This window comes from Canis lupus, chromosome 3, assembly GCF_011100685.1.
Source record: "Canis lupus familiaris isolate Mischka breed German Shepherd chromosome 3, alternate assembly UU_Cfam_GSD_1.0, whole genome shotgun sequence".
Lineage (NCBI taxonomy): Eukaryota > Metazoa > Chordata > Mammalia > Carnivora > Canidae > Canis > Canis lupus.
This window is the reverse complement of record NC_049224.1, coordinates 54,460,558-54,475,110: the sequence shown is the minus strand read 5'-3', so window position 1 is coordinate 54,475,110 and position 14,553 is coordinate 54,460,558. Positions and strand designations below refer to the sequence as shown.

The 14,553-nt window shown below is 43.2% G+C and overlaps 2 protein-coding genes across 2 annotated transcripts in view; one reads left to right on the top strand and one right to left on the bottom strand.

Moving 5' to 3' along the window:
* The window catches only part of ZNF592 (zinc finger protein 592), a 77,899-nt gene extending 72,437 nt beyond the window's left edge, over positions 1-5,462 (bottom strand). The window contains exon 1 of the mRNA XM_038532911.1: positions 5,176-5,462. The gene's annotated coding sequence lies outside the window, so the exon portion shown is untranslated. The remainder of the gene's footprint in view (positions 1-5,175) is intronic.
* A 117-nt stretch (positions 5,463-5,579) lies between these two features.
* The window catches only part of SEC11A (SEC11 homolog A, signal peptidase complex subunit), a 39,543-nt gene continuing 30,569 nt past the window's right edge, over positions 5,580-14,553 (top strand). Inside the window, exon 1 of the mRNA NM_001003313.1 lies at positions 5,580-5,668. Within this exon, the coding sequence (NP_001003313.1) occupies positions 5,618-5,668 (51 nt within the window). The 5' untranslated portion in view covers positions 5,580-5,617. The remainder of the gene's footprint in view (positions 5,669-14,553) is intronic.

Sequence of the window (14,553 nt, the reverse complement as noted above, 5' to 3'; positions counted from 1 at the left end):
AATTCATCATGCTTGTGGATTGCCCCGCCTCAGCACAGTCAGAGTCATACTCTATTGTTATCTGTGCTGGACTCCTGGCCAATGTTCCCTTGCAACTTTTTTTTCTAAGTTTGAAAATATTCAGCAAAAAAAAAAAAAAAAAAAGAAAGAAAAAAGAAAAGAACATATTCAGCATCCTGATTTAATTAACTTTCAACTAACTAATTGAATTATTGATCTATTTTTGTGAATCTAAGATAAAATGTAACAAATGAAATTTCACATTGAACATACAAACAATAACACATATAGTAAAACAACACATTAGTTTAGATTAACTACACCCTACTAATTAAACTTCAGCTGAGATAAAATATAGAGCCAACATAACCAACACCTTATGAGCAAAATGACTATTAAGGGTATAACATGATTTCTGAGAAAATCATATTTAATCTGAAATCTAAAATTTGTGAAGTAGGTGTGAATAAAGCTTCTGACTCTAATAAAATAGCCTGTAGACAACTTGAGAGGTCACCGGTCCAGAGATCATGTGTTGGAAGAAGGGTGATAGACTGGGAGAAAAATTATAGTCATGTGACCAGAGGACTTACTGGAATGGAAAAAGGTATATGAATGAAGAGCAAAAACTGACAGGAAATGTACAGTGTGACTCCACTTACATAAAAAAGTGAGTCAGTTAAGCATCTGCCTTTGGCTCAAGTCATGATCCCAGGGTCCTAGGATTGAGCCCCACATTGGGCTCCCTGCTCCACAGGAAGCCTGTTTCTCCCTCCCCTTCCCCTGCCCCACTGCTTGTGCTCTATTTCAAATAAATAAATAAATAAATAAATAAATAAATAAATAAATAAAATATTTTTTAAAAAAGTGAGTGTAAATTTTAAGTACATAGGAAGAAAGCATTAGGAGAAAAAACTGTTAAAAGAGGTGTACAGCCCAAGGAGGGGAGAGACTAAGAGAACAATGGGAACTTTCATATTCTACTCTCTATATGCCCATCTTTTTTATTTCAAATTGTGGTCACACACACATAACACAAACAAAACTTACCATCTTAACTATCTTTAAAAAAAAAAAAAGGAAATAGCTTACTGAATACACTGCAGGGAAGCGGTGGGCAGGACAACAAAACAGAGACTGTTCCTATCTTAACTGTCTTTCAGTGCTGAGTTCTGTGGTGTTAAGTATATTCACATTGTTGTGCAACCCATCTCCAGAACTCTATCATCTGGAAAAGCTGAAGCTCTATACCAATTAAACAAGAACTTCCCATTTTCTTCTTCTCAAACCCCCAGTACTATTCTACTTCCTGTCTCTATGAATTTGACTATTCTCGGTATCTCATATGAGTGGTGCCCTTACATTATTTGACCTTTTGTATCTGGCTTATTTCACTTAGTATAACATCTTCAAGGTTCGTTCATGTAGTAGCATTTATCAGAACTTCATTTCTTGGGGCGCCTGGGTGGTTCGGTCAGTTAAGTGTCTGTCTTCAGCTCAGGTCCTGATCTTGGGGTCCTGGGATCCAGCCCTACATCATGCTCCCTGTTCAGTGGGGAGTCTGCTCCTCCCTCTCCCTCTGCCCCTCCCCCTGCTTGTGCTCTCTTTTTAATAAGTAAAATAAAATCTTCCTTAAAAAGTTCATTTCTTTTGAAGATTGAATACTATTCCATGGTTTCTGTCACATTTTGTTCATTCATTTTTTTTAAAAAAGATTTATTTATTTATTCATGAGAGACACAGAGAGAGGCAGAGACACAGGCAGAGGGAGAAGCAGGCTTCATGCAGGGAGCCCGATGTGGGACTTGATCCTGGGACTCCAGGATCACGCCCTGAGCCAAAGATAAATGCTCAACCACTGAGCCACCCAGGTGTTCCTTTTCATTCATTCATTGATGGACAGTTCGGTTACTTCCACCTTTTGGATATTGTGAATAACCCTGCTATGAACATGGATGTGCAATTATTTCCTTAAGACCATCCTTTTTATTTTTTTAAGTATTTACTTAAGTAATATCTACACTCAACACAGGGTTCAAATTCATGACCCTGAGATCAAGAGTTTGCTTGCTCTTCTGAGCCAGCCAGATGCCCCTAAGACGCTGCTTTCAATTCTTTTAGGTATATACCTAGAAGCTCTGGATTGCTTGTCTTGTTTTAATCTTTCATGATAAGAATGTGCTCATGTATTATTTGTATAATTTAAAATATACAGAGGAATAAGAAAGAAGTAACTATTAGAAACTGGCTTATGGGCATATAAAATTACAGATGTAGAGCAGTACCTGAATGTGGCCATAAGGAGAAATTATGTAAATCCAACAAATGACATCTTAGGCTTCCTCAAATTTCCTCAGTGACAAAAGAACACCTACAGACCCAACTAGCCCTGTTCCTTAAGCTATGGGCAAAGTTGGAGAATCAAATTGGATTTCCCAAATATCTTTTCCAGTTTTCTGCCCCTATACTTTTATTGCTACAATTCTCTCCATTGATATCCTTTTCACCTGCCAACTTGATCCACATATCAAATAAATTTTACCTGTATATCACATGTTCTCTGCCTTCTGAAGCCTCTTTGAACATCCCCAACTACTTGACTCTTGCTACATCTGAAGCCCCCGGAACTTCATGCCTCTCTTAGGGCTCTTTTCTTCACAATATGAAGACTGACTGAGGCTCATACCTATCTAAATGGTTATGGAACCTCATCTTTAGATTTGAATTTAACATTAGCAAGCATAGGCCAAACACTCTATCAGCCAGAATTTAGGTTAGAATCCACAGTCAACATTTATTAACAAATACTTATTGAGTGTTTGCTATAAGTTTGGCACTATTATGAGAGCTGGGGACAGAGGGATGGACATGGTCCCTGCCCTCATGGAGTTTATGTGTATTTTCCTCCACAGGCCTTCCTCATTTGGAAAAATCAGGAATTCATTTTTCAACTCAGTATGAGGTGCCTATGGGCAGCAATTGGAGATCACCACACATATACACATACACACATTTTAAATTCAACAAATATTTATTGGGTACCTAATATATGCCAAGTTGTGTGTTCACCACTGGAAATTTAACAGTGAACAAGACATCAATGTTTTTTCTTTCTTTTCTTTTTTCTTTCTTTTTTAAAGATTTTATTCACTTATTCATGAGAGACACAGAGAGAGAGGCAGAGACACAGGCAGAGGGAGAAGCAGGCTCCATTCCATGCAGGGAGCCTGACTCAGGACTCGATACTGGGTCTCTAGGATCACAGCACAGGCTGAAGGTGGTGCTAAACTGCTGAGCCACCTGGACTGCCCTCTTTTCTTTAAAAAAAAAAAAATTTTTTTTTAGTATTTATTTGAGAGAGGAAAAGCAGGGGGAGCCCAGAAGGAGACGGAGAAGCAGGCTCCCTGCTCAGCAGAGAACCTGCCATGGGGCTCCATCCCAGGACCCCGGGATCATGACCTGAGCCAAAGGTCAACTCAACCAACTGAGCCACCCAGGCGCCCCTTTTTCCTTCTTTTTCTTTTTCATGACAGCTTATTGTGATATAAGTTGTATACTATACAGTTCACCGATTTAAAGTGTACAATTCAGGGCACCTGGGTGGCTCAGTGTTGAGCAACTGCCTTTAGCTCAGGGCATGATCCTGGGGTCCTGGAATCCAGTATTGGATCGGGGTCCCCACAGGGAGCCTGCTTCTCCCTCTGCCTATGTCTATGCCTCTGTGTCTCTCACGAATAAATAAAATCTTAAAAAAAATAAAGTGTACAATTCAGTGCTTTTTAGTATATTCACAAAGTAGTACAATTATCACCTCAATTTTAGAACATTATTTTCAACACCCCTTAAAAGAAACCCCTATAATCAGTAGCAGTCACTCTCCATTTCTCCCAACCCTTCCAGGCCTAGGCAACCACTTCATTCTATCTCTATCAATTTGCCTATCCTGGACATTTTATATAAATGGAATCATACATTATGTGATCTTTTATGACTGACTTTTTTTCACTAAGCTTAATGTTACCAAGGTTCAATCTATGTTATGCATTTCTCTTAATTTTAATTGACAAATCATATACCATTGTACAGCCATACTGCATTTTGCTTATCCTTTCATCAGTTAATGCACAGTCGGGTTATTTGTCCATTTCGGCTTTTATGGAAAACACTGACACAAACATTCACCTACAAGTTTTTGTGTGGCCATAAAGCTTTCAATTCTTTTGGACATATACCTAGCCCTGAGAATTGCTGGTTAATATGGAGAATTGCTGGTTAATATGGTTAATATAATAGCTCTATGTTTAACCTTTTGAGGAACTACCAGTCCACTTTCCAAAATGGCTGTCCCATTTCACATTCCCACCAGAAGCCTAGAGGCTTCTATCCTCCCCCAAACTTATTATCTTTTTCATTATAGCCATCCTCCAAAATATTTTTTTTTATTTTGAGATCATTTTCTTTTCTTTCTTAAAGATTTTATGTATTTATTCTTGAGAGACACAGAGGCGAGACACAGGCAATGGGAGAAGCAGGCTCCCTGCGGGGAGCCTGATGCTGGGCTCAATCCCAGGACCTCGGGATCACGACCTGAGCCAAAGGCAGACGCTCAACCACTGAGCCACCCAGGTGCCCTTTGAGTTCATTTTCCATGTAAAGAATTGCAAAGTTGGGCACAAAGTTTTGGTAGATCCTTCCCCCCAAATGTGAGATGCTTCCTATTTCGAAGAAGATGGAAATAATAGTAAGAGATCACATCTGGTCCTTCTTGTCCTAGGTGCATATGAGCAGCTTTAGTAAGTCAAGGCAAAGGCTGTTTGCAACAGAGTCAGGGGCAGCGAGAAGAGGGTCGCATCCAGGCGCCCAAGGTAACAAAAGCAGGAGGCAGATGCCCTTAGCGAGGTCACGCTCGGTGCCCCAGGGACTTCCTGACACCCCGCACCCCTGGTGGTCTCATCACACCCTAGCAGCCTTTGGTTTGTTCTCTCCTCCACCCAGAGCCCCTGAAAGTCCGGGGAAGCTCGGGTAGTGCTTCGAACGGCTCTCTTATCCCCCACCTTTACCCCTAAAGCCCTTAACGAAACCACCTGAGCGCCACTTCCCGGAGCGCGGGACACCAGCCCCAGCCCGGGAAGCCAAGCCAGGCCACACACCCAACGCCACACCCCGACCGCGGACCTGCTGCAGCCGCCGGGGACGCCTGACACTGGTTTCCGATTGGTCGGCCGCGCACGAGGGCCCGCCTCCCGGAGGTGGCAGGGCGGCCTCCGGGAGAAGCCGGGTCACCGCCTCCGCCGGGGGCCGAGGGCCGGGCCGGGACCCGGACCCGGGGCTCCGGCAGGTTCTCGGCAGGCGAGGCCCGGCGTGGGAGTACCCTCCCCCAGCGAGACGAGTCCGGGAGACCTGATTAGGAGAGTCGCGAGTCCCTTTGTCGGCCCTCCGCAGCGACGCAGGGGACGGGGTGGGGGCGGGGCGGGAGCGCCGGTTCCCGCCCCGGAAGCGGAAGTGCGGGCGAGGCGGGGTCCTGTCCAGTGCGAGCCCGGCCGGTCCGCCAGCCGTTCCGCCCGCCGGTCCTTTCGCGCCCTCTCCGCTGCCCGTGTCCTCCTTCACCGGCCGCGCCATGCTGTCTCTAGATTTTTTGGACGATGTGCGGCGAATGAACAAGCGGCAGGTGAGGTTGGCCGCGCCCTGCCTCCTGGGGCCCCCGGGCACCCTTTGACGTCGCGGCGGCGGGGCCCGGCGGACCTGCGGCCGCCTGGGCGAGGGCTTGACGCCCGCGTTGTTCCCCGGCTTTGTGGAGCGTGTGGCCCGAGATCTCTTTGTCCGCCCCCTCCGTGCGGCCCCTGGCTGCGTCCGGGCCTGCCAGGGCCGCTGCGGAAAGCCGGCTCTTCACCTTCCAGTCCTCCTCACGAGGCAGGAGGGCAAATGGAAACCGCAGGGCGCTTTCTCAGCGGGACTTGGGGTTGCTTAGCCTTTGAGACTCGGGGTGGCGGCAGACTCGCGTGTTCTGCCATCGCGGCGACCTCAGACCGATTCCGGCGACTCGGTTTAGCAGATTAGTGCTACCCTGGCTTCTGGGATGCTCGGGAAGGCGAGTGTAGGCCCCATGGAAGCCGCTGTGCCGCTCCCAGCCCACAGCAACCCTTTGAGTGCAGCTGGGCCCCCGCAGGCCGCAGTGCCTTTCCCGGGACCACCTCCGAGTTCAGACTTGGAACAGTAGTCATACTTCCCCCCGAGTCCGCTTAGCGGGAAGGTGGCAGTCCTCGGAGCCCTCGGATTTCCTGCCCAGTGTTAGTGGCACAGGGATCTTGAAATTCCGATCCTGGGATTTGGTCCTTAAACCTTACTCCATCGTGAACTTGTAGACCACATGCCAGATGGTACTGGAACACTGTTGTAATTATTCGGTCATTAGAAAAGGTAGCTCCTCCGCATGAAGTGGGTGTGTGGAGAGCCTAGTGTTGCTTGCCTCCTTGGGCCTGTTTATAGTATTTCACCGTTAATGATTTAACATGTCACTATTGAAGATGTTTCTCTTGGCCTTGTATTTTACAGTATTTACAATTACCGTGCAGGGAGGTGGATGTGCACTTTTCCTTCAGACTTGGCCTAGCTCAATGTCACCTCTTAGACGCGTTTCGTAATTCTTCAGTCATAACTGATCATTCTTTTCAAATGGCACGAAACGTTTGTGTCTTTATGGTTACACTTCAGATTCTTACTTGTATGATGTTGTCTTCTTCATATCTGAATTTCTGGGTGCTACAGACATTTCTCTGAAGAAATACTTATTTTGGGCGTACTATTCATTGTAACTTATGTTAGGTACAGTGAGGGAAATGCAGAGATAAATGAGACAGACTCGGCCTCAGCATAAGTGTAGAAAACGACTAAGACAAATAATAACTACTTTGAGCTCTTGTGTGTGTAAATTATTTTAAATACCTATGAGGTAGGTAATGTTACTCCCATGATACAGGTGAAGAAAATGAGCAACCTTCCAGAGGTTGCTAGGAACGGACGGGAGGAATTAGGTAGCATGGCCATGGGATGAGGGAAAGTTATGAAATGAGATTTTACCTGTACATGACATCTGGGGAAAAGAATTGGCAGTGACTGTAGATACTGAGGGCTGATCAGAGGAAAGAAGGAAACTAGAAGTTTGGTTCTGCTCTTCTAAAACTGCTGTTATGGGGGATCCCTGGGTGGCACAGTGGTTTAGCACCTGCCTTTGGCCCAGGGCGCGATCCTGGAGACCCGGGATCGAATCCCACATTGGGCTCCCGGTGCATGGAGCCCGCTTCTCCCTCTGCCTATGTCTCTGCCTCTCTCTCTCTCTCTCTCTCTCTCTGTGACTATCATAAATGAATAAAAATTTAAAAAATAAATAAATAAAACTGCTGTTATTTGCATAACTTTGCCATTTATGCTGAAATAACATCAAATGTCTGATTAAGTTGTTTGAGTTGTAATTCTTTTTTCTTATCAAGTTGAAGGGGAATACTTGAGTACAATGAGCTTCATCCATTTAAAGTGTACCATCTAATAAGTTTCCATAGTTCTATGCACCCATCTCAAGATAGCAGCACATTTTGGGGCACGTGAGTGGCTCAGTAGGTTAAATGTCTGCCTTTGACTCAGGTCATGATCTCAGAGTCCTGGGATCCAGCCCTGCATCAGGCTCCCTGCTCAGTGGGGAGTCTGCTTCTCCCTCTACCCCTAACCCCCACTCATGTACACATATGGGCATTCTCTCTCTCTCTCTCTCTCTCTAATAATTAATTTTTTTTAAGGTAACAACATTTCTATCACCTACAAGAGCCCTTGTGCTCCTTTGTAGCTCATCTCTTCTCTGACACCTGGCAACCACTGATTTACTTTTTGTCAGTATAGACGGACTTGCATTCTATATACATGGAATCACAGAGCTTGTATTCTATGGAGCTTTGAGTTTCAGTTGATTTTTTAACACCAAACTCAAGACTTTTGTTGATTATATGTAATGCAATTTCTTTGGTCAGCCTCATGGTTTCCAAAAATAAAGTGTTTAACTACGTTTACTGAATTCTATGCATTGTTGCCAGATTAAAGTCCTCTTTCCTGCCTTCAAACCTTCAGTAGCTCCTTATTACATTAGAGGTAATGGTCCATACCTTTAGAATGGCATTTGTAGTAAGTCCCAGTCATTTTACAGTCTGCCATTTCTCACTATTTCAGTCTTGTCTCAGTTTACTTTAATTATCTCATGTCACTGTCTCTGTGAGCATTGTTCTATTCAAAGATCATGTGCTTAACTGTCTTTAGAACTCCCCTTGTATTCTTTCTGAGTCTTTGTGGACTATCCTAGGATATTAGGTGATCTCTACAGTCCTTTTAGCCCTTATACTATTTTATTTGTCTTTTCCCCTTTGGAGTATGGCTCCTTTACTGGAATATCCGATTCACTGTTTTCCTGAGGCTTTTTTAACCCCAAAAGCCCTGATTGATCTAGTTTGCCTATTTCTGTGGTACAAATACACCCAACATGGCTGATTTCACACTACTAACATGACATCATGGAATATAGCATTAGGAAGAGAGGTGGTAATGTGCAACTTTAATTTCCACCTTATAGATAAAATAGAAAAAAATCCTTGAGCATAGATGATGATAAATTGTAGTAAAATAGGAACTGATGAGTTTAGGTTATTTATTACCTTTGTTTTAAATGTAATTGTACTAATTTTTAATAACATTGTTTAACAACCAGCTTGCAAAACTCCTGAAAATTTAGCAAATTGACTCCAGCACACCACTAGTTATAGGTTAGTTTCTGTTTGTTTTGTTTTGTTTTTAAAGTTTTATTTTTAAGTAATCTCTACTCTCGATGTGGAGCTCTAACTTAAAACCCCAAGATCAAGAGTCACATGCTCTCCTGACTGAGCCAGCCAGGCACTCCCAGTTATAGGTTAGTTTTTTGATGCCCATTGTAGTGACCCGTGTGTTCAGAAAAGCCTGTATTTAGAGTTATCTTTCATTTCAAAAAATGTTTGGGTGCATGGGTGGCTCAGTCAGTTAAGCATCTGCCTTTGGCTCAGATCATGATCTCAGGGTCCTGCTCTGCAGGGAGCCTGCTTCTCCTTCTGCCTGATGCTCCCCCTGCTTGTGTGTGTATCTCTGTCAAATAAATAAGTAAAATCTCTTAAAGAATAAGGTTCGATTTGTAAAAGCTAAAATTGTAGTACTGAGTTCTTAAGCTTTTCAGAATCAGTTTACAAATCTTATCCTATGTAAAGGCTAGGAAATTAAAAAAACATTGCTTTTAAGGGCCTTTGAATATTTGGGCTAATTTACAAACAAATGGGTATGTACAGCACAGAGGACAGATATGTCCAGATTTTTGAAAACTAATATTCTTGTTTAGGACCTGGAAAATGTTACAGACAGGATGTCTGCATTCAGTAATTAATTGCCAAGTTTCAGTGTAGAAATACTAACATCAGTCTCCAATATATAAACAAGGAAATCACAAGTAAAATTTTATTATAAACTACACCTTAACCTCCATGAGCATATTCTCAAGCATCCAGAAATCATTCTTTGTTCTGTGTAAGTTTGAGCAAACTCTAGAATACAGCACCATAATAAGGATTAAGGCATTTATCTGCAGTAGTTCCTAAATACTTCATATTTCTTAGTTTTGGGGGGGTTCTTTTTCAAAATATTCTCTCCATGAACATGTATGATTATTCATTCCCATGGCCAAATGGCACAAGCCTACAACAATAAAGATGAGCTCTACTTATACAGAAATTGTTGTAGAGTTGTCTTTTCTGACTTCAAGAGAACGAGTTGTCTTTTCTGACTTCAAGGAACGAGATGAGGTGTGGTATCTAAGTATACGTTGTACACAGAGACAGCTTTATCTGAAAAACATAGTTTATCGGTCAGAGTTTAGCAGAACCACTATGAATATTGTAGAATTAAGGATTTATTGTAGGAATTGGATCTTATACAATTGTGAGAGAAGCTGGAGAACAGCCTAAAACTGAGAGATGGAGGATCAGAGAAATGTCATTAACCAGCTCTTCTGAAGCACTGTTATGGGTGAGCAGATCCAAGCTTGCCATGGCATCTGGGGCTGGATTCTGTGTCTGGTTGGTGGAGTGGGACCACACCAAAGGAGAGTAGATGAAGTCTGTGGATGGCTGTTGCTACTACTAGGTTCTGTTACTCAGCCAGAAGAGCTAGGTATGGGCAGGAGAAAGCAAGGGCACACCGGGTTATAGCCAGACCCTTCATGGCTATTGCTCACCACCTCTAATCACAGTGACCTTCAACATAGTAGCAGCTGCTTCCCTTTCACCTTCCAGGTCTTGGGCACATTTCCTTTTTTGGCCAACTTTAACCCAGAACCCTACAGAGAGGGGGACTTGGGGACACTTAGTTCTAGCTTAGCCAAGTTGGCAAAGTACAAAACTGCTGTAGTCTACCCTTTGTCAACTCGGCAACTATACACGCTTCCTCTAATTTTTCAAACCAAATTAAAGGCAAAATTATGCTTTTGTCTAATATATAGCTATCCTTTGTTTCTGTAATTGGTCATGTGTTAGAGCTGTATTCTTTCTTCCATTAACCATTCCATATTTCTTCTGCTTTCAGCAAGAACCTAAGTTGATCATAGTTTCTTGCCTGGTGGAGCGACCCAGACCTTCATTACTAAAGGGTTAATGTCCAGAGTAGTCCTGCCTGAATTGGATTGTTTCATTTTTCACTAACTTCTATCACAGGGTATGAGAGCACTGAGAGGCCTCAGAGAATTCTCTGTAGTCCAGTTATACTCATTTCCCTCATTATGTTAGAAATAACCCTGTTTTTTTCTGAAATCAGTCACCTTTGCCAATAAATAACCCCCTATTAAAGAATAGGGTTAATTTTTGGTTCACCGGAGCCCATAGTAGTCTTAACTTCAGTTTAATGGAACCATTGTGTCCCCCTGGTGGAAGGATATCTCCTTTGGGAATGAAAACTTCTAAGCCAGCAGCATCGATCCAAAGTTGTTAGAATAGAAAGCAGAAATTTCACTAGCAGATTATTAGGGGTAATAGTGAGAGGGGTGACTGCCATTCTCACCCTTTAATTCCAGACTGGTGAATCCTACCTATACAAGAAATAATCCCATATATTCATTGCTGATTCAGAGCATATACTACATACTGGAAGGCATTAAATATTATTATCCCCACCCCAAAAGTAATTTTTTTAAAGATTTTATTTATTTATTCATGAGAGACACACACAAACAGAGAGAGAGAGAGGCAGAGACATAGGCAGAGGGAGAAGCAGGTTCCACGCAGGGAGCCCAATGTGGAACCCAATCCTGGGACTCCAGGATCATGCCCTGGGTCAAAGGCAGGTGCTCAACCGCTGAGCCACCCAAGTGTCCCTCCACCCCCAAAAGTATTACTGGTGCCTAACTGATGCTATAACTATCCTCAAAAGGCCGTCCGTATCACTCAGAAGATGGAAGCCATACCAGTAATTGAAGAGGGAAAAGTTTAATATAAATAAACTGTTAACTAGGGGCACGTGGGAGGCTCAGTGGTTGAGCGTCTTCCTTTGGGTCAAGTCCTGATCCCCAGGCCCTGGGATTGAGTCCCATATTGGGCTCCTTGTAGGGAGCCTGCTTCTCCCTTTGCCTATGTTTCTGCTTCTCTATGTGTCTCTCATGAATAGATAAATAAAATCTTAAAAAAAAAAAAAAACCTGTTAACTAGCAAAAGATGCTTAACTACTAAAAATGGGTAAAAGAGCACTCATAAGGGGTTCAGAAATAGCATATGCAGAAAACTGCTACTACCCTCTAGGATGAGAGTAAACAAGGAAAGATAATAGAAAATACCTTTTTCCAACCCCCTTCCCAAGCCTGAAATTCAGACCTCTTTGGAGAGAGTATGGTTCCAGGAATACGTAATCTGCCATAGCAGTGACTTTTGCATGGCAGTGTGCTGGAGCTGGAGCTGGTCCATAGCAATGGCCTGTTGGGAGCTGAGAAACTTGCCAGAGATCATGTGGGCAGGAGCCAGGCTGTGATGGTCACTGAAGTGAGCACTACCAGACCCTCACACTGATCCATTTGCTACTGTGTGAAATAAAAACATGGAACTGGGAAGAGAAGCCCCTTCATCACTTTGTAGTGGCCCTCCCATGCCTTTTATTAATAAAACTTAATATCATTGAGGTGGCTGGAAAAGGAGAATTTGTTTGGGTAACACAAGGATGGATTTGGAGCTCAGAGACAGTAGATTGGTAACTAGCCTGCTGTTCCGCTATTCTTTCCGGCCCGCCGCTTCAAGATAATGGGAGACATAGTAAGACCAGTTGGTTCATGATCCAAATACCCATTGCTAAGCTTTAATTATCCATAAAAAAAGTTCCCTGATCACAGCCAATGTTGTATGGAATACCATGATGAGAAAATAAGGCATTCTGTAAGTTCATGGATGGTGGTTTTGACAGAAATATCAAGGACAAGGAAGACAGATCCATATCTGGAATATATTCTAGTAGGGAGAAATTACTGCTCCTCTCACGATGGAAATGAACCAGTATCAGGAATGGTTTCATTGTCGATTTTTTTATAGTTGGCAGGCTAGGTACTCATCTTTGGCTAGAACCGAATTGATGAGTAAAAATCTATGTTGCTAACCTTCAGCTTGGCTGCTACAGCTACTGAGATCATGAGTCCATTGGGCAAGACAAGGGTAGCTAGGGAAAGAGGCCGATATCCAAAGAATAGGAAATTTTATCTAAGTATCAAGATACTCCTCTGCTGGGGTAATTCTTTGGTGAACGTTTATATGGAACACAGATATCTTTACGTTCTAAATACCTACTTGGAAAGCTCATTCAGCATACCTCTTCCCCAAGCCTCTGGTCTACAGCTTTCCAATTATGTCCCTTCCAAGTCCTTGGCTGTCCAGCCAAACTGCTAATCATTCTTGAATCAGTGTAAATCCATACCTGTGGCCATCTCGCCTTCCAGGCAAAGTGAATGACTGTTACATCACTCAAAGTTCTGACCATTTTGGGGAGTTCCCTTATCAAAGTCTCTCAAGATCAACCCTGAATGGGAATGTGGTGCTTTGCTGTCCATTTGCAGTTGGTGCTAGATGGTTCATGTAGAACCACCTAAAAATGGGGATCCCTGGGTGGCTCAGCAGTTTGGCGCGTGCCTTCAGCCCAGGGCATGATCCTGGAGTCCTGGGATCGAGTCCCACGTTGGGCTCCTTGCATGAAGTCTGCTTCTCCCTCTGCCTATGTCTCTGCCTCTCTCTCTCTCTCTCTCCTCTCTCCTCTCTCTCTCTCTCTGTGTCTCTCATGAACAAATGAATAAAATCTTAAAAAAAAAAACAAAACACCTAAAAACAAGGCCCAAAGTCTTCCTTAATCAGTTGGTCAAAGGGATCTCCCCATGAGGCAATAGGTGTAAGATGAAGGAGATGAAGCAATATGTGAGCAGGAGCCAATAATTTCATGAGTGTCTGAGTCACTTGCTCATACATTTTACTTGTGTCTTAGGACCTGCTCAAGCCCAGTCTTGTATAGACCGTTCCCACTTGAGGGTGGAGTACTATGTGAATGCCCAACTTTATGATTTGGTGTACCTGGTAACATCCATTTCAAGCCAAGGAGTTCAGGTCACGTGGTAATTTGGTGACCCATGGTCAAGTGTTTGGTCTCTACGAGAACTCAGTAACAAGCTAGAAACTATTAACTCAATAGTTCTTCAGAGCATAGCATAGCTTTGCCCCTAATCCAAAGATCTGTGCTGTCTATTCACCTATGGATAATGGCCAGAGGCTCCCTATCTGTCAAAAATGCTTCAGTCACCATGGGATCTTCTGGGTCAGATGGCCCAAGTGCTAGAACAGCTTTCATGGCAGCTTGGACCTGTTGTGGAGCTCTCCTCAAAACTGGCTCAAAATGGGTTTGCTAGATAAAAGGTTGGAGTAGCTCACCCAAATGAGGTATATGTTGCCTCCCAAATCCAAAGAGGCCCACAAGGCTTTAAGTTTCATAGTGGTAGCAGGAACCAGATGCAACAACTTATCCTTCATCTTAGAAGGGTTATATTAGTAGGACTGTTGGACCCCAAGAATTTTCATTGGGAGGGGAGTTTTTGTGGGATTTCTTTCCCCCACACTCTGGCCACATGTGTATTTTACCAAGGAGTCTAAGTTATGAGGTTCAACTACCAAGTCCAGTCAGCAAGATATCATCAATATAACAAACAAGTTTACTCTGGAATGGAGGGCCATCAAGGTCCCCATAGACCAGATTATGAAAGAAAGCTCTGGATTTGATATAGCTCTCAAGTAGGCCCTATTACCAGAATCAAACCTGTGGTCTCATTCCTTTTGCTGCAGGGGTCCTCAGAGATAGGAACTTGTCAGAAAAACATGGAATGAGTCTTTTTAAGTTGGTGTTGCTAGAAGCTGATGATTGCCTCACTAAGACTTATTATTAGTCTCATTTTCATCATTGAGTTATTAAGAATGTATACTGGAGTGCCTG